Source organism: Periophthalmus magnuspinnatus, chromosome 7 (assembly GCF_009829125.3).
Source record: "Periophthalmus magnuspinnatus isolate fPerMag1 chromosome 7, fPerMag1.2.pri, whole genome shotgun sequence".
Classification (NCBI taxonomy): Eukaryota; Metazoa; Chordata; class Actinopteri; order Gobiiformes; family Gobiidae; genus Periophthalmus; species Periophthalmus magnuspinnatus.
In genome coordinates this window covers 471882-491687 of record NC_047132.1, presented here as the reverse complement: position 1 = coordinate 491687, position 19806 = coordinate 471882, and the positions used below count along the sequence as shown (strand labels likewise).

The 19806-nt window shown below is 39.5% G+C and overlaps 1 protein-coding gene across 1 annotated transcript in view; it reads left to right on the top strand.

Moving 5' to 3' along the window:
- The window catches only part of chdh (choline dehydrogenase), a 47135-nt gene that overhangs the window by 2624 nt on the left and 24705 nt on the right, over nt 1-19806 (top strand). Inside the window, exons 2-3 of the mRNA XM_033969939.2 lie at nt 15213-15577; nt 16152-16382. Of these exons, the coding sequence (XP_033825830.1) occupies nt 15216-15577; nt 16152-16382 (593 nt within the window). The 5' untranslated portion in view covers nt 15213-15215. The remainder of the gene's footprint in view (nt 1-15212; nt 15578-16151; nt 16383-19806) is intronic.

Sequence of the window (19806 nt, the reverse complement as noted above, 5' to 3'; positions counted from 1 at the left end):
AATGTTACTAACTACAATTACATGGCTAGAATATACTGCATTATGTTATAGTTCAGGGGCGGCGAACAAGTTAGGTACAAAGAGCCAAAATTTTCAACCGTAAGAGTCAAAGAGCCACACGACACACTGACCTGCCAAGACAGACAGACAGACAGACAGACCCCCCCACACACACATACCATATTAACCATATTATTTCCCTTAAAACACTCCTCTCCTTACAAAACAACTGCAAGCATTGTACTTCTGTTCATTTCAAGATAAGTGTCCACCCTCAACACACACATCAAATGCAGCTTAGCCAGAGTTAACACAGCACCTACCCCAGAGGTCAGATACCCCCCCACATACACACACAGGCATCTCTTCCTCTCTCTTTCTCTCGCTCTGTCAAACACACACACATTTTCTCTTTATCTTCATCTCTGTCTCTCTCTGACACACACAACTACTGAACACACTTCAGACACACATGTAGGGCCTGTATAATGTAAACTGATGGAATATTTTTAAGTCTTTTTTATTATTCTAAGCTATTTATCTATTATTTTTGTTTTATTGCATGTTCCATTTTCCTTCTGTTCTTTAACTGTGCGGTGCAACACTGGAATTTCCCCACTGTGGGACTAATAAAGGCAGATCTGATCTTATCTTACCTGATCTTATTAAAATATTAACAGAAGCATAAATCAGGTGTTATTTCCAAACCACATCACAGATTTTCTTACCTTGTTGGTGATGGGATGATAATCTCAGTGGGATTTTTTATTATCTGGAGCCAAAGTTTCAATTACATCCACAAAACACTGTTTTAAAAACTCTCCTTCGTTGTACGTTTTTTTTGAGCACGGGCGATCTCCACGCCACTTTATAGGATGCAAGTGTCACAGTTTCTCCATGCTTGTTCAATTGCTGAAACATTTGAGACTGTCTTTTTACCTGCTTTTCCAGGTGCTCAGTTTGTGCTTGTAGTTCAGAACCTTTGGGGAATTCCTTGTCCATATGAGCCTGGAGAGGCTAAAATGACGCTGAAGATTTGAAGCCTTGACATGTGATATTGTAGTTTTGCAGATTAAACAGAGTGATGTGCCATTCCGTTCAATAAAAAAGTAAGCATCTTCCCATTCTTCCAGAAATGTCCCGTGTTCATCCTCATATTTTCGTTTAGTTTTGCATTTTGCCATTTTGACTCGAGGGTAACAGTCGCACGCGCATCAAATGTTTACTTATTTTCCCGCCATTAGACGTGACCCGCAGATGACCCGCGGTCACGTGTCAGACGCAGCGTAAAAAAAGCTGATAAATCAGTTTTTATATATTGTTTATTGTTTGTTTTAATAAGCCCTGGTGGATGTGGATGTGTTTTAAGAGAGAAAAAAATAAGTGAAACATGAAACGATGCAAAGAGCCGCAGTAAATAGAAAATATGATAAGAGGCAAAGAGCCGCATTCCTATTGGCAGAGAGCCGCATGCGGCTCGAGAGCCGCGTGTTCGCCACCCCTGTTATAGTTGAATGGATGCGACTAGCAAATTGCAAAGGCTTTCTTTGAACTTAATCCTATTATCAAAACAAAAACACATATTTAATCACAATTACAATGCTTTTCATAAGAATTGCAATTTAATATTGCAATCTGACAGTGCAGAGATGTGCTGTCACAGTAAAGCTAACAACAAGCTAATGTTCACTTCCTGATTATTAGACAATAAATGCAGACATATTTTGGCCTCAAGAGCTGCTTATACAATATACCTGTACTGGGGCAAGATGCATTTTGCTAAAATGGGAAAAATCGCATTACAGGACCTTTAAAATTGGGACTAAACTCAGACTAAACCCATAATTTAACCTGGACTAGACTGGGATTAAACCAGGAGTTTAACAGGACAAATAAGTACAAAGTTGAAGACGACCTAAGTTTGGTTTTAGTCTCTTATCTTTACCCGCCTTTGCATCTGTTTATCAGATACTAAATGATTACGCTTGTATCCATGGTAACGGGGTGCAGGATCTTATCGCGGGCAGAAACACACATCTGTCTCTCACTACTATAGAAATGAGATAAGTGTTTCTGCGAATGCTCTAGTTGCTGAGTTACCAGTAATTGCAAATGTGACTTTGGGAGAGACGGGCAATAAACTGGGGCAACAAAGTGAATCTAAGGTCATGTGTCCAGGTAGTAGCTCTATTATCTGAAATGAAGAGCCTGGCTAATGAATTAATAATGTTTTGACAAAGTTTATTAAAGGGACACTAACTTTTCTAGTGGGGGATCTGATACCCATTTTTTCCCAATGGAGATGTTATGACTTGTCCGGAATGTTACACAGTATGACATTAAAGTTATGTCTAGCATTTAAGTATTATATGAAGAAAGAAAAAAAAAACATGATCTGTGTGTCTTGGTCTAATGGTGTCACCTTCTTGTCTCCATGGAGATAGCTAAGTAATGCCGTGTTGTGTAACATTATAAACAATAACATCTGTGTGGACACAAGCAAGTGGCAGACTCTCTATCAGAAAAGTTACATAGTGCACTTTTAATGTTCCCAAATGGAGGACGCAGTTTGTCCACTCAGTTTGTCCACTCAGTTTGTCCACTCAGTTTGTCCACTCAGTTTGTCCAGTTTGTCCACTCAGTTTGTCCACTCAGTTTGTCCAGTTTGTCCACTCAGTTTGTCCACTCAGTTTGTCCAGTTTGTCCACTCAGTTTGTCCACTCAGTTTGTCATTCACATTTTAAAGTACTTTTGCTGCGCGCTGATACAAAGCTATGTGGCTGCAGCCTCCGTTTGGACCAATCCTGGTACACACTCTTTTTTAATGAACACTTTCATTAAGATACGAGACTTTACATACTCGTGGTGTGGGGAGAGTGCGTGTGCGTGCAGAAACAATGAGGCGGGTAGTGTTACTTATCTTCAATAGCTGGTTCTGAAAAACATGAGTTCAGATCTCCATATAATGTTTGGACTGTGCGTTTTTCAGGAGCCACTGTCCACACTGCAGTGTGATCAAATTATAAAGTAGAGATTCAAATATTGATCAAACAATAAAGAGTTAGGCTTTGTCCAAAATCTTATTCAAACAATATAGTAGACTAGTAGTGAATGGCTGTTGTATTTTCTTTATTTATAGTCCTGCTCTGATAAAACATACGTGGGACTGTTATAACGTTTTTAGTTTTTATTTACTGCAAAGTAAAAACAAACATTTGCATAATTGCATAGATTTTGTTCAGTTTTTCCCCAGACCCCCTTTTTGTCCCATACTCCAATATCAACTATAATTTAAGAACAGACACATTCTCAAATGGGTGTTTTTATAAAATTCACACTTTTCATGCCAAAAATCTTAAGTTGCAGCCATGGTAATACTGAAATGCATTGCTAAATGTGGATTCTTTATACTTTCCTCTTTTCACTCCATGACACATGGCGTGAAACAAACAGCGAAAAGAAAAACATCAAACAACAAAAAATAAAACTAAACTAAAATAAAATGAAAAGCTGGTAAGCTAATTATAAAATGCTAAAGCATAGACATCCATGAGTAAAGTAAGCACGTCATGTACAGATAAGCAGTTGTATTCTGGAGACATTGTAACTCTCACACCATAAACTACTCAGACATGACCGCAATACGCTAACACAAAAATTATAACTCAATCATTCATCAAAAAATTTAAGGATGCAGATCCAGGCAGTATGAGATTGAAAATTCACCCTTTTTTTTTCTTTTTTTTTTTACAGTACTGACATTCTCAAGCAGCGTTAGGCGTGTTCTATCAAAATGACGACTGGATTCGGTCAGTTCAAATCTCAAAAGTTGATTCCCCTGACAGTTACAATCTAATACAGCACCCGGGGCCAAATGATCGATCCCTCGTATGTGCAGCAGGCTCTGTCTGCCTTTCCCTCACCCCAAAGAATAAAAATGTAACATACAACATGAATATGCAAATATTATTTTGAGCAGGTTGACGCCTTGTTTCCTCCCTCCGGCCTCGTTCACCTCTCCGGGCTGCACCAGTCTGTTTTTCGGCCTTGAGTCTCATCTGACCGCCCCGTCCCTGTAAAGGAGCGTCTACACAACCCTAACAGTTTCCCATAATTCATATCACACAATGTTGCCTTTAAAGAGAGACTGTTATAATGAGTGAATAGTTTCAGTGTTAGAATATAGTGCTTGTTGGGCATACTTCAAAAGGATACAACTTTAATGAATAGTTTCAGTGTTATAGTATCAAACCAGTGCTCAAACTTTAGTATAAAAATAGTGCTTGTTAGACAACCTTCAAAAGGATGCAGCATTCAAAGAATAAAAATGGTGTTTACATGACAATATTCAAAGGATATATGAATTATTATGTTTCGATACGATATATGAATTATATAATGCATCTAAAAAGCTTTATTCAAACTAATGTGCGTTCAATATTTTGATATATGTATATGTGATGCAACTAAGAAGCTTTATTACTTAGCATAGCCTTCAGCAGTACTGCCCTTCTTTAACCTTCTGACTTAAATGGGAAAAGACATCTCATGGCTCTGCTGCCAGCAAGTCTGAACACACTTCATAGATCCACTGTCCAAGGCACCTTTATTGTATAGCACAGTTTGTACATAAAGTAATTCAAAATGCTTTACAGAATAAGAAACACATTAAAGCCGAAAGTGGCAATGATTGCACTCGCCCCCATGCGCATGCCCTTCCCATGAAATTGCCCATGTTAAGTGTTTAACCCTTTAACGTTCCGACGGCCCGTCCTCGGGTAAAGATCCGCGAGTAAAATTATGCGCGCATAATTGTGTAATTTAACGCACTGTTTAGCTGCAGTTTTGCATTTTAAGCATGACGAAACGGACAAAACAAAGGAAGTACGTGACCAAGGACACTGTGGATGTTTGTTCAAGTTAAACTAGAGGCATCTCGGTGGTTGGTTCGTGTAACCGAGTGAAGATCTCATGATGGACTCAGGAGCAGAGGACCTTATGATTTGATGGACTGGATGCTGTTCCTGATCGGTAAACGTGGTTTATTCTGCTATTGACTTAATTGTGGGTCAGATGTGTATCATGTGTAATCATTAGCATTAGCTAATGCCAATCTGCGCCCCCCGACCACCACCAATCATCACACACACACCACTTGGGCGAATTGTCTTGCCTAAGGACACAATGACAGAACTAAGGACACAATGACAGAACTAAGGACACAATGACAGATCTAAGGACACAATGACAGATCTAAGGACACAATGACAGAAGTTGGTCCGAGCGGGACTCGATCCTCCAACCTCTGTCACAGAATGACTGTCACACTGTCACATGTACAGTGTGTTTTTAGTTTCCAGTGTGTTTGTTCACATTTTGAAGTGTGTGTGTTTGTTCACTGTTTGCAGTGTGTGGTTTGTAAATATATATTTATTTTGACCCATACCACTTGTTTTGACTATATTTTATGTACAAATACACATTATACATTGTGTTTTGATATGTTATATAAATGTACAGTAATAGAGCAGCTGTGCAGACACAGATTCCTCTCAGTGTGTATTGGTCATTGATACTGTCACTAGTTTATTGTAAAAATCAAATGATCGTGTCATAAACTGAAAAAGAGTTAACGGACTGTCTCCAGACACAGTAGGACAATCTCACTCAGTCACAGCAAAAGCTTCACACAATGGATTATACTCATGATACAAGTCAGAGCTTTATCATAAAAATGTTAAGTGTGTTTTCAACATTGGAGTTTACAGTTGTCTTGGTTTGGTTGAAGTTCATGTTTTGCCATAGTTAAAATTAAATATTTATACTTCCAATAGCATTAACATACTACACAGGTCATGAGCAAGATTTGTCATTTTCATTGTAAAAGTGGCTAAAGCACTTAATTAAAAATCTTATAACAGAAATGTAAATGCTGTAATTTGATTATTTTAATAAACCATTTAATTTGGATGGATGCGATGCAGCATGACCACAGTGCGCACGTCTGATGTTGCTCACAGTGGTCCATGGGACGCTCAGGGAGTTTGTGTGTTTGCTCAGACTCGTGAAAAATTAGAGGGAACATTGCTCGTGACCACCTTTGAATCACGCCCACCCCTCAATTGTGACCTGTGTCAATTTTCTTTTTTTTTTTTTTTTTTTATTAAATTTTTCTAGACTTTTGTTTTAAACATAAACACCACAACACAACAACACTCAACAAAAAACAAAAGAAACAAAAAAACAAAAACAAAAAAGGGTGTACAGTTACAACCTCACATAATAATCGCATGATCAAATGAATTCTGGTCTTCTAGTCAGAATATAGGATTTCCATTTTTCCCATATCTTGTCAAATTTGTCCTTTTGCAGTCTGCTGTACAGTGTAATCCGTTCCATGACAAACATTGAGTAGACCAGGTTATGCCAATCGTCCAGGGTGGGGAGGTCCGCCTTCGCCCATTTTTTTGTTATTGATTTCCGTGCCGCCATGCTCAACATACCAAACAAACGTCTCATCTCATTGCTTGTGTCCACAGAATATAGGAGTCCAAACAATAATTCGTCCCAATTTAAAGGCTCTCGTAAATTAAATATTACTCTTAATTCTGAACGAATATTATTCCAAAAATTCTGTATCATTGGACAAGCCCAAAACAAATGATAATGATTTGCTCTCTGAACACCACAATTTCTCCAACAACCGGGTGAGCCCGAATAGTGTGAACTCTGTGCAGGTGTTATAAAATATCTGCTGAGGCACTTCCATCCAAAACATCTCCATGAATTTGAACTGGTGATCTTCCATTGGAAAGCATTATGTTTCACCCAGGTTTCATGTGACATAACCGTATTTGCTTCCGCTTCCCATTTTTGTTTAATATAGCTTGTGTTTGAAGTTTTAATGTCTTGAAAGTCCTTATATAGTTTAGAAATCAATTTGAAACCAGAATCATCCTGATATGTCTTAATAAAGATCCTCAATATAGGTATCTCAAAAACATTTTTATCCTTTGGAATGAAGCTTGTTATATAATGCCGAACTTGTAAAAATCTGAAGAAATCGTTATTATTCAACTGAAATTGTCTTTGAATTGATTGGAAGTCCCTCATGGTTTCCCCAGAAAAATATACACAGTATGATGTCAAGCCTCGCCCGATCCAACTTTTATACAACCCATCTAATGTGTTTGGTGTAAAATCAAGGTCATTTGAAGCCCACCTTAATATTTTGATCGATTCATGCAAGTTATATTTTTTAATAAAATTTAACCAAAGTTTCAGTGGTACATTGATCCACTGATTACCTCGTTGCATCTGTTTCTTAATAAGTCTTTTGTCTCCAAGTATGGCCTGAATTGGGCAATCATTAGACATTTTTATTTCTATTTCCTTCCACCTGGCTTCATAATCTGTATTACACCAACACAACAGGGTTCTCATTTGGGCTGATGTGTAATAGTCCTTCAGACAGGGTAAAGCAAGGCCCCCTTTCTCCTTAGCCAACTGTAGTGTCTTTAGTCTTTGTCTAGGCCTCCTCCCCTGCCAAATAAACCTGGAGATTAATTTATCCCACTTGTTGAATTGTTCATCACTAATTTGGATCGGAAGTGTTTGAAACAGATACAACATCCTAGGTAGAATGTTCATTTTGACAGTTTCAATTCGGGATTCAAAACTAAGTATTGGTATCATATCCCATCTTCTTATATCACTTTTAATTTTCTGGCATAAGGGCTTCAAATTCACGTCATACAATTTGGATAAATCCTTTGGGACATTCACTCCAAGATATTCTATATGTTCCAATTCCCAGTTTAACGGAATTTTAGAAGTTAGTGACTGAGTAGGTGTGTAATTGAAACTAAGTAACTGTGTTTTAGAAATATTCAATTTGTACCCCGATAATGAACTAAAAGTATCCAGGTAAGAGAGAAGACTTGGAAAGGATGAGTCTGGATTTGTCAAATATATCAGCACATCGTCTGCAAATAAAGAGATTTTGTGTTCTTGGCCAAACATCCCCACCCCGGTAATGTTATTATTCTGAGCTATACCCCGACTCAACGCCTCAATAAAAATGGCAAAGCACAACGGACTGCTTGGACATCCCTGTCTATTTCCCCTCTCTAGGTTAAAAGATTTGGAGAGGGCTCCATTTACTTTAATTCTCGCTTTTGGACATTTATATAACGCTTGGATCATCTTTATAAATGACTGATGGAATTCAAATTTTCCCAAAATTTTGTACAAAAATTCCCAATTAACCCGATCAAATGCCTTTTCGGCATCAAGACTTATAAGTAACATTTTTTCCTGAGTTTTAACTACCTGGTCTATAATGTGTAAAGTTCGGCGAATGTTATCTTGTGTCTGTCTCTTCTTAATAAAACCTGTCTGGTCCACACTAACAATTTGGGGTAAAATATTTTCTAGTCTCTTAGAAATAATATGTGTAAATATTTTATAGTCTTGATTAAGCACACTAATGGGGCGATAGCTTCCGCACTCAAGTTTATCCTTTCCCTCCTTTGCGATCAAAGAAATAGATGCCTCATTCCAGGATGGGGGCATTATGCCAAATTTCAGAACGTGATTAAATGAAGTTTTCATAATCGGGACCAGTAGGTCCTTCATCTCCTTATACCACTCAGCGGGAAAGCCGTCCGGTCCTGGAGCTTTATTAGTTTTACAATCAGAAATGGCTTTTTTTATTTCAAGTTCAGTAATTTCTGAGATTAAGTTTTTATTTTGTTCTTCGTTTACTTTTGGTAGTTTAATTGCATCCAAAAAAGCCATTATGAGACCACCATCCACCATCGGTTGAGTGTATAATTGTTTATAGAATATCAAGAATGCTTGTTGGATATCTTCCAATTTAGAGACTATAGTATCTGTTTGGGGATCTTTTATTTTATGAATTGTATTGTCCAATTGTTGTTTTTTTAATTTGAAAGCCAATAACTTTGCAGATTTTCCCCCCGATTCATAATATCGTTGTCTCATGAAAGTCATCTTTTTCCTTATTTCACTTGAAAGAATTTCATTAATTTCATTCTTTGTTTTATCTATTTCGATTTTCACGCTCGGATTTAAATTCGTTTTATGTGCATTTTCCAAAGCTTTTAATTGCGTTTGTAGAGTTGTTAAACGTTGATTTCTTTTCTTTTTTAAGTTTGAGCTGTATCCAATAATTTTCCCCCTTATGACCGCTTTCAATGCATCCCATACAATTGTAGGCATAACTTCCTCATTTCCATTTTCGGCCAAATAATTTTGGATGTCTTCTCTAACTTGTTCCCTCATTAAATGCAAAATACTTGTATTCAACCTCCAGGTTGTATCTCTTCTTCCCCCACTTAAGGTAATGTCCATATACACTGGAGTGTGATCTGATATATCCATAACGCCTATTTTACAATCAACCACTCTGTGCAAATCATTTTTAAATATAAGGAAATAATCCAGTCTAGAATACAAATTATGGGGGTGGGAGAAGAAGGTATAATCCCTCTGCGTTGGGTTAGATTCTCGCCAAACGTCCAGAAGTCCCAAGTCTTTCATTGTCAGTTTGAAACTTTTAGTTGTTTTGCTCTCTCCCTGTGTCTGAGGATTGGATGAGTCCAAGAAAGGGTTAAGTCGTATGTTCAAATCACCTCCCAAAATCAAAATGCCTTCTGTCTCTAAGCTAATTAGTTCAAAAATATGTTTATAAAACTTCCATTCAGATCCTGGGGGGGCATATACATTTATGGTCGTAATTAGAACCCCCTGTAAATAACCTTTAACCAGTACATACCTCCCCTCATTATCTCTTTTCTCTTGAATACACTCAAAGTTTAATTTATTAGAAATCAAGGTTACTACCCCTCTCTTTGAGCATTGGGAACATGAAGCTGAAAATTGTTTAAATTTCCATTTTTTAAGTTTTTCATGTTCTGATTTCGGTAAATGAGTTTCTTGAAGTAGGGCCAGCTCTATTCCCTCTTTTTTCAATTTAGTCATAATTTTACTCCTTTTAATTGGATTTCCCAAACCATTAACATTGTAGGTTGCTACTTTAATTATCCCAGTACTCTGCATAGATATTTCCCAAGTAAATTTCCTCCTGTAAATGAAACATGTACACCACTAATAACAGAACAAAACTAGTAACAAACATCAGAACAGATGTTGAAGAACAAAAACAGAACATACTGACTTCCAAACATAGAGCCACTTTGTTGGCCGTAGGGTAGGGAAGGACTACTCCGTCTTCTTGCGCAGGAGCGCCCTCTTCAGCCTGCAGGCTGTTACGTGAGTCCGTAGGGTCTTTTAACTTTGTGTGTGACCCGACTACAAAGATATTCTCATGCCCATATCATGGAATATATAAAACTAATGAAAAATTATCAGTGCAAGATCAAAACCTAGTTGCATAGCTGTGTGAAGCCTTATCTTACTTTGTCTGCAATTCCAACCAAATAACAACCTTAGGGCGTGTCATCCTGACGTCGAAATGCCTGGAGTTTTTCCTTGAATCCTGGCATCTGTGCTGCATGGCCTTTCTTTCCACTCTCCGTCTGCCACATTCGCTGCTTTATTTGCTCCAAAAGCGAAACGGGGGTTTTGACCACGTTAACCGTCATTCCTCTCTTCACCATGTCCTCCGTTGCCTCCTGAGCCGAGTTATATGTGACCGTTCCTCCGCTGTAGTGCACTCTCAGTTTAGCCGGGAAGGGCGTCTGGAATCGGATGTTATTTTCCCGGAGTGCCGCCTTTGCTGCTGTGTACTCTTTACGTTTACGTTGTACTTCTGGGGCATAGTCATTATCCAAATAGATCTTTTTACCTTGAAAATCAAACCCCCTTGCCCGCCACGCCCGCCGTAGAATATCCTCCTTCATCCGATAACTTGCGAACCTGACCACGAAGGACCGTGGCGCGGCTCCGGTGGGCGGCCTCGCTCCGAGTGCGCGATGCGCCCTCTCAATGCCGAGCGCAGCGGGTGAAGGCAGACCCAAGCCGTTTGCGAGTAAAGTCTCAACAAAGTTAATCACAGATGCTGCTCCGTCTTCAGCCCCTTCAATCACCCCGTATATTCTGATATTCTCACGCCTAGAACGCCCCTCTAAATCCAGTAGTTTAGCTTCAATTTGAGTTTGGAGTTTCGCTAGTTCGATTAGCATCTCCTCTGACGACTGGATGTGCGTCTCTGCAGCCACTATTCGTTCTTCTGCTTCATCCATCCTTTTGCCAATATCAATCATTTCTTCTCTCATTGCATCTAACTGCTTCTTGTTCTCCTTCCTAAAATCACGAAGCTCTTTCAAGATTAAGTCAACTTTGCCTTTATCGTCTCTGTCTTTGACTTTCGCTTCGTCGTCCTCCACGTTGCTATTGCTACTAGCTTGAGATAATGCCTCGTCCTCTTCCTCACCGCGTTCCGTCATTTGTGAAGTACTTTTCTTACTTTTTTTGGGCATTCTGTCTTATTTATTTTACCCACCGTTTGTTGATCGAAAAAACTTTTCAGTTTCGAGTTAGTCTTTGGGTATATCTATGGATTTGCAGTCGGGAGAGAATTCTCTATGCTGCCATCACTTCGCCCGTCAGACCGGAAGTCGACCTGTGTCAATTTTCAATCAGTTTGCACTTTGCACTTTTTGAGTTACAGTGCCATTCACTTGAATGGAATTTTTGATCCAATATGGCCGATTTCCTGTTCATCATAGGGCAGTGCTTCTATTCATTTTTAGGCTTGTCTCATGGAGCTCTGTCACTACTCCAAACATTGCAAGCCTATGCCTAAATTTGCCAATATGGGGTCCACTTCTAGGTGCCGCTATTAAGTAAACTTGTGAGTACCATATAAAATATTGTTATAAAAATTAAGTTTCCACTAAGCTAGTTCACGCTGCCAAATTTGGTGCGTCTCTGTTCATGTTTAGTGGGTCTTTCCCTCTCTATTGTGTGATTTGAGTCACAGTGCTATTCACGTTGAGTGAGCTTTGGGGGAGGTCAAAAACTGAAAAAAAGTTGAGCATGGGTCTAATTATGTTTTATGATGAGGGGCATATAAAAGAATTTTCAGCAAAATTTTGACCATTTCTGTCAAGTCATTTTTTTTCTCCTGAGTCTTGTTGGTGGCACTGTAGCACTAAGCATTAAGTGTGAATTATGAATTTTATTGGTGCCAGCCAGTATATAAGTGATGTGAATTTCAACCTGGTTGGACTAAGCCTGTAAGGTTTTTTAAAAGTTTTCTTTTTTTCTCAAGTCTGGCTGATAGGTTCACCTTTTAACCTAAGTTAAAGTTCAAAAGAGAAGAGAAGACAAGAGAGATTACTTTGTCTCAATATTGAGGAGAAAGGATGGGGAGGCAAAACCTTCAGTTACAACCTCCTTACCCCTTCTGAAGTCTCCACCGCCTTTCACCTCCTTTTATTAGAATTAGGAACCCTGGTTACAAATGCACTGCCCACTCTCAAGGGGAAGGGGGAATATATTTAGCGAGCAGTGCGTAAAACAAATTACGACATACAAATAAAAATACATTCTGTTCCTGCATTTCTCGAGGTTATTTCCTTTTGCATAAACACCCTCCCAGGATGTTTCAAGAAAAGGTTTTGCAAGTTCGCAGTGACCTCGACCTCTCCTGTGTGGTCCTGCAAACTTCACAAGACATTTTCTGCAAGACTCAAGAACAGACATTAGTGCAGATTACATAGTGAATATAATGAATATAATAAGAGTGAACATTACATTACCTTTAAGATGCACAGTGAGATTAATAAACATAACTTGAATATATATTTTGAATCCATCACTGGCCAACCATGAAAAATATCCTAGGTTGATAATAGCATTTTTTTTCTTCTCCTCATGTGTAGAATTTAATTCTCAAGTTGCATACAAATCAGATAATGTTGATGATTTATATAAAGTCTAGGGGGCACTATAATGTACTGGTCATATGATTTTTATCAAGCTACATTTAGGCCAGGATCCTACAATTGTTATTCAAATTTGAGTTATGTAGGCCAATGTCCATGGTCAAAATTCATTAAAGAAAGATGTCTGTGTAATCCCTCAGTCCAGGTCTGATCCTTAGTAAAAGCCAAAAGTCGCCGTTGCCAACTGTAAACAATAACTGTTTTCCAGTTTCAGTGTAGTTAGCTCCTCCCTTCAGACAGATTTAAGGCCGTGTCCAGCAGTAGTCTGACCAGAACTGAAGAAGCGGTTTGGATGAGCAGCAAACCTTTTTGTCCAGTTGACAGATAAATAAAGGTGTTTTTCATTGGCATGCTTTGCAAAAAACGTAAAGAGTGTCCCAGAAAAAAATGATAACATTTGTAAATCTATCTCTCTCCCTGTGGCATGTCAAATCTGAGCTTGTTTGGCTCAAAAAACAAGGGCTTGATTGACTTCATACAAAGGCAGTTAACTACGGCTGGAGCCTTGCCGTACCACGCTGGCCCCTTCTGGGACCCAGTAGTCACCAGGGTCCACTTCACCTCAAATGGGGTGGTACAGTTCACTTTAGACAGTGGAGACACTTGCAGCCCATTCCGATCTGCTCCAAAGCGAACCAGTGGAAAGGCTGTCGTCTCCTCTATTAATGGGAAATGCTTAATATGTCAATATTTTTGGAGATTATCCTGAAGCAGTTATTTATTTCATTGATTTAATTTAACCTTTATTTATCTAGATTAAACATTTGTAAACCAACTGCCATTTGCAAACACAGGCAGGAGCTATATAAAGGAAAAACTACAAAGATAAAAACATGGTGCAAGTACAAAGCACAAAAAGACAGTGGGGACAAGACAGCATGAAATGAGTTAACATTTAGCATTTTTGCTATGCAGCAGTAGTGGTATCGGTGCATCATTCAATCAATGCCATTCATTAGGTCATGGTTCATGATTATGACTGATTCAAAAACTTGTTAATAATAGTGTGATAAAGGGATGTCCAGCCCTACATTCACTGTTTTTTTTTTTGCTGTACTTGTCATGTTGATGTCTACTACTGTACTTTTTCAGACTTGTATATTGTATTTTAAACTGACTTTGAGTATCTTGTAGGGCTGTAGTCCTTTAATCGTTTCATCGATTAATAGGTCGATGGAGTGTTACATGACCAAAATTTGTATTATTTAATTATATTATATTAAAATTGTATTTTTATTAGGATTTTTTTAGCTGAAGACAATTTAATCTGTCTTTATATAAATACATGGTTTGCTAATAATAATAATAATAATACATTTTATTTATATAGCGCTTTTCAGGACACTCAAAGTCGCTTCACAGTGGATACAATAATAAAATATCACAAAAATTTACAACATAAAATCAAGCATTAAAAGCTATTTTGAACAGGTGAGTTTTGAGTTCTTTCTTGAAGGTGGGGAGGTCAGAGCAGTCACGGAGGGGTTTAGGTAGTGAGTTCAAGAGGGTGGGGGCAGCGATGGAGAAGGCTCTGTCCCCCCAGGTTCGGAGCTTGGTCCTACAGGGCAGGGACGGGAGGTTGGAGCTGGAGGAGCGGAGGGAGGGAGATGGAGTGTGGTGGTGGAGCAGGTCTGTGAGGAGGGGCCAGGTTGTGGAGAGCTTTGAATGTGATAAGAAGGATTTTGAAGTGGATGCGCTGAGGGACGGGGAGCCAGTGGAGCTTGTGGAGGACAGGAGTGATGTGTTCACGTGAGCGGGTGTGGGTGAGGAGCCGGGCAGTGGAGTTCTGAATGTTCTGTAGTCTGTTGAGGGATTTTGATGGTGTACCGTAGAGGATGCTATTGCAGTAGTTGATTCTGGATGTGATGAATGCGTGGATGAGAGTTTCAGCGGCACAGAAGGTGAGTGATGGGCGGAGACGGGCTATGTTTTTGAGGTGAAAGAATGCAGTCCGGGTTATGTGCTTAACGTGGGGTTCAAATGAAAGAGTGGGGTCGAGGAGCACACCGAGGTTACGGATGAGTGAGGATGGAGAGAGTGTGGTGTTGTCAAAGTGGAGGGTGAAGTGTTGTGAGGATTTGGCGATGTTGTGTGGACCGATGATGATGAAGTCAGTTTTGTCGCTGTTAAGTTTGAGGAAGTTGTGATTCATCCAGTGCTAATACTGTTTTGTGCATAAATAATTGTCTTGCAGTTTGGTTTTCCTTTTTAGTCCGACTAATCAATCAGCATGTATTATTATTATTGATTATTATTCATTTCCTATTGTTGTGACAGTGAATGAGGACACCCCCCTGCACCATGCTACTGTCTGTGGCCTCTATGGTTCACACTGGAGTGAGACTAGCCCCTCTCACACAGAGGACCCCTGCGCTCCGCTGCCTGTTCACTCCAGACCATGCCCTCAGCTCCGCCCACCACAGACAGTTCAGTGTCTCAGCCAACCAGACGCCCTCATATAGCTACGTGGTCGTGGGGGCAGGCTCCGCAGGCTGCGTTCTGGCCAATCGCCTCAGTGAAGACTCTCATGAATCCGTGCTGCTGCTGGAGGCGGGGCCTAAGGACCAACTCCTGGGCAGTGTGCGTCTGTCCTGGAAGATCCATATGCCTGCGGCGCTCACCTACAACCTCTGTAATGACAAGTAAGTGAGTCTATCCTCCCTTTGCTTTCCGTGTCACTCCCCCTTCAGAGGGCTATCACAATACAATCAGCATGCATCCTGCTAAAGAAACTACTACACATACCATCAAGTTTGTGAAGTTGTAGTGTAGTTTTGTATCATACTTTTGTATATATATATATATATATATATATATATATATATATATATATATATATATATATATATATATATATATATATATGGAGAATTGTGACGAAGACTTGTAAGCTGATCATTGGACAGAATCATACTGCTAACTGTGAGGAGGCTTCAAATAGGGCCCAGGAGAGATTACTAAAATACTCAAACGTATAGAGTTGACGTCTAAAACCTCTTCAGGCATATTTTTGGTGAGGGAACAACGTTATAAGACAGTAAAGCTCAGAAAAACGATTTTACTTAATACCCCCTCTTAAAATCATTCCTGTTCAATAAAGCCTACAAGGCCCAAAATATATATTTGGGAGCAGTAGCTTTAAGTGCCCATTGAGGAAAGAGTGCTTTAAAAATAAATGTGACCATTGTATTAACATGTTGGTTCTGTTTCATATAGGTATAATTGGTTCTACCACACTGAGCCCCAGACCCACATGGATAAGCGTGTGCTGTACTGGCCCCGGGGCAGGGTATGGGGGGGCTCCTCCTCTCTCAACGCCATGGTGTACATTAGGGGCCACGCTGAGGACTACAACCGCTGGGACAGTGAAGGAGCAGAGGGCTGGGGCTATGAACACTGTCTTCCATACTTCAAGAAGGCCCAGAGCCATGAACTGGGAGAAGACAGGTACACTGCTTTAGTCCTGTAGTTTTACTGTATATTAACGTATTTGTCATCATATCTCCAAACATTCAGTGTAATTATGACCCCTCCATGTGTTTTTATTTCACTGAAAAATGTTGAAAATCATGTGTCCTTACTCTGAGCTGGCTTTCATTTCCACAAACCTGACTCTTATCTGGCCTGTAGGAGGGGCTACTGTGGACATGTTGTGGCTATAATATTCCACAGTAAGATAAGGTTTTTTTTATCTCTCTGGAGAATGTTGCGAAATATGGTTTTAACTTTCTATTTCCATGGAATCATGCAGGTGATGTGCCACCTCGAGAAAGTTACAAAGTTGTTGCTTTTTTGTTTTCTGGCATGTTCAGTACTTCTGAAACCATCAATGGAGATGATTGGCAAAACACCACGCTGGATGGTCTGCTCTCTCGTTTCAATGACCAGAGCGCATCCTTGGGTTAATGAGAATACATTTGAGGTCAGGCGTGCATATGGATACACTGAGAGGAAATGAAAAAAGGTCGTAGTAAAAATAGATAGTTCTGTGGAATATCAGAGTAATTAAAACTGCCAAATGTAGTTTTATATTTAACCTGGTGTCAATGAACTGCTACACACCTCATATACTTTTTACTACTTTGAAGTCTCTTGTAAATCAATGTAATGCAAACCTCTTATCATTCTTTAGGGATAAAGTCTCTGCTCTTAGACTGCCGCTGCCCTCTGTTGTAGACCTTGTAGTTCCAACAGTCTGCAATTGATTCTTTGAGTGTTTTGAGCAAGTGTCTTTCTCAGACTTGAAAAAACAATGTTCAACAGCTAAAGCCTTCCTTCTGTATGTCCCGTTGAGTACTGTGTGCCCCAGGGTGCTACATTAGCGCGGTCGTTTTGCTCTGTGCATGCTTCCCCTGGGTGATGTTTTTGGAAAGAACAATGTGGCATTTCATTGCTTTGCTCAGACTTGGCTGCAAACAAACTTCCTGAACTTAAATCAAAATAAAACTGAGATTGTGGTGTTTGGCCCAACAAATCCACTGCTTGAGCATGATAGTGTGATCGGTCCTCTGTCCTCTTATTGTCGCTCTACAGTGAGGAATCTTGGGGTGATTGTGGACAAGCACATTAGCTCTGTCATAAAGTCCAGCTTCTTTCAGTTGAGGCTCCTTGCAAAAGTAAAGCCCTACCTTCCACCGGCAGATTTTGAAAAAGCAATCCATGCATTTGTAACGTTGCGTCTGGATTATTGTAATAGTTTGTACGTGGGGCTGGACCAGGCCTCCCTGCAGCACTGGCAAAATGTCCAGAACACTGCAACTGACAAAAAAGAGAGAGCACATTACATCTGTGCTGTGCAACCTGCACTGGCTCCCTATATCATATTGGGTCAAATTTAAAATGTTACTGATTGTCTTAAAATGTCTGCATTCTATGGATCCTCTATATTTGAGGGAACAGCTGGAGCCCTACATTTTACCCAGAGGTCAGCCTGGAGGTCAGCTGACTAGCTCCTGCTGACTGTGCCCAAAGCCAGGCTCAAAACAATCAATCAATCAATGTTTATTTATAGAGCACTTTACAACACTCAAGGTGACCAAAGTGCTTTCCAGTAAAATCAAATTAAAACAAGTTAAAATCATACTAAAACAGTAAAATAGGAGAATAAAATAGAATAAAGTACATTAATACAACAAAATATAAATAATGATAATGTGTCACAACATTACTAGGTGTTGAAGGCCAGTCTGAATAAATATGTTTTAAGCCTGGATTTAAAAAGACCAAAGTCAGTAATGGTGCGCACATCAGGAGGCAGTTTGTTCCAGAGTTTGGGCCACAGAGAAGATCACCCCAGTGTTTGGATTTAGTTTTTGGAACTTCCAAAAGGAGTTGATTCGATGACCTCAAGGCCCGGTTTGGATTTCAGACCACCAACAGTTCATCCAGGTAGGACGGGGCGAGGCCATTAAGAACTTTAAAAACAAAAGGTAAAATTTTAAAATCAACTCTAAAAGTAACAGGAAGCCAATGGAGTGAATAAAGGACTGGGCTGATGTGTTGGCGTCTGGATGTGTTGGTTAAAAATCGTGCTGCAGCATTTTGCACAAGTTGGAGGTGACCGACTGAGAGACACCAACATAAAGTGAGTTACAATAATCTATTCTAGAGCTGATAAAAGCATGAATCGTTTTCTCAAGGTCATTGCGGTTTAAAAATGGCTTAACTTTTGTTAAAAGACGTAGCTGAAAAAAGCTTGCTCTGACCACGCTGTCAATTTGTTTGTCAAATTTAAAAGTGTTGTCAAGGATGACCCCGAGATTTTTAACAGTTGGTCTGAGCCTTGAGGTCAGTGAGCCAAGATTTAAGGGGCAGAATTCTTAGTTTAAGTGCAGAAAATTTTGTCCTAACCACAGCTTGATATCTGCAATACAATTGAACAATGATACAAGCGCGTCATGTTTCCTTGACATTACAGGTAAATATATTTGAATATCATCTGCAGTGGAACACAAGGTTGTACTTGGCTATAATTGACCCCAGGGGCAGCATATAGAGTGAAAACAGGACAGGCCCAAGAATGGAACCCTGGGGTACTCCACAAAACAGAGAAGCAGTGGAGGATGATAGTTCACCTATCTGTACTGAGAAGGTCCTATTGGTCAGGTATGAGGTGAACCACTCAAGTGCTGCACCGCGAATGCCAACATGATGGTTTAGCCGGGACAGAAGGACCGAATGGTCCACTGTATCAAAAGCAGCTGTTAGATCTAGCAGCACTAATACAACAGGACATTTGGCATCAACAGAAAGGGCAATGTCATTGTGAACTTTCAGCAGTGCAGACTCCGTGCTGTGGCGTGACCTGAACCCGGACTGGAATTTCTCTAGAATAGAGTTTTCTTCTAAAAATGACTGCAATTGTATAACAACAATTTTTTCAAGAATTTTTGAAATAAAAGACAAGTTAGAAACAGGTCTAAAATTGGATAAAACTGAAGGATCCAAATTAGGTTTTTTAATAAGAGGCCTAACTATGGCATGTTTAAAAGCACTTGGGACACACCCTAAACTAAAACAGAAGTAGACAGAGCCATTTCTGTGGCAGTGCCCACACTATGGAACACCTCCCTCTGATGTCAGACCCTCTCAGTCTGTAGAGCAGTTTAAGACCAGACTAAAAACCCACCTCTTCTCCATGGCATTTGGTTCTAACTAGGCAGTACCTACCAGGCACCTATTTTGGTGTTTTATTGTTTTATTGCATATGTGTCATATTTTTATATACAGTGGATATGGAAAGTATTCAGACCACCTTACAATTTTCACTCTTTGTTATATTGCAACCATTTGCTAAAATCATTTAAGTTCATTTTTTTCCTCATTAATGTACACACAGCACCCCATATTGACAGAGAAACAAGAAACTGTT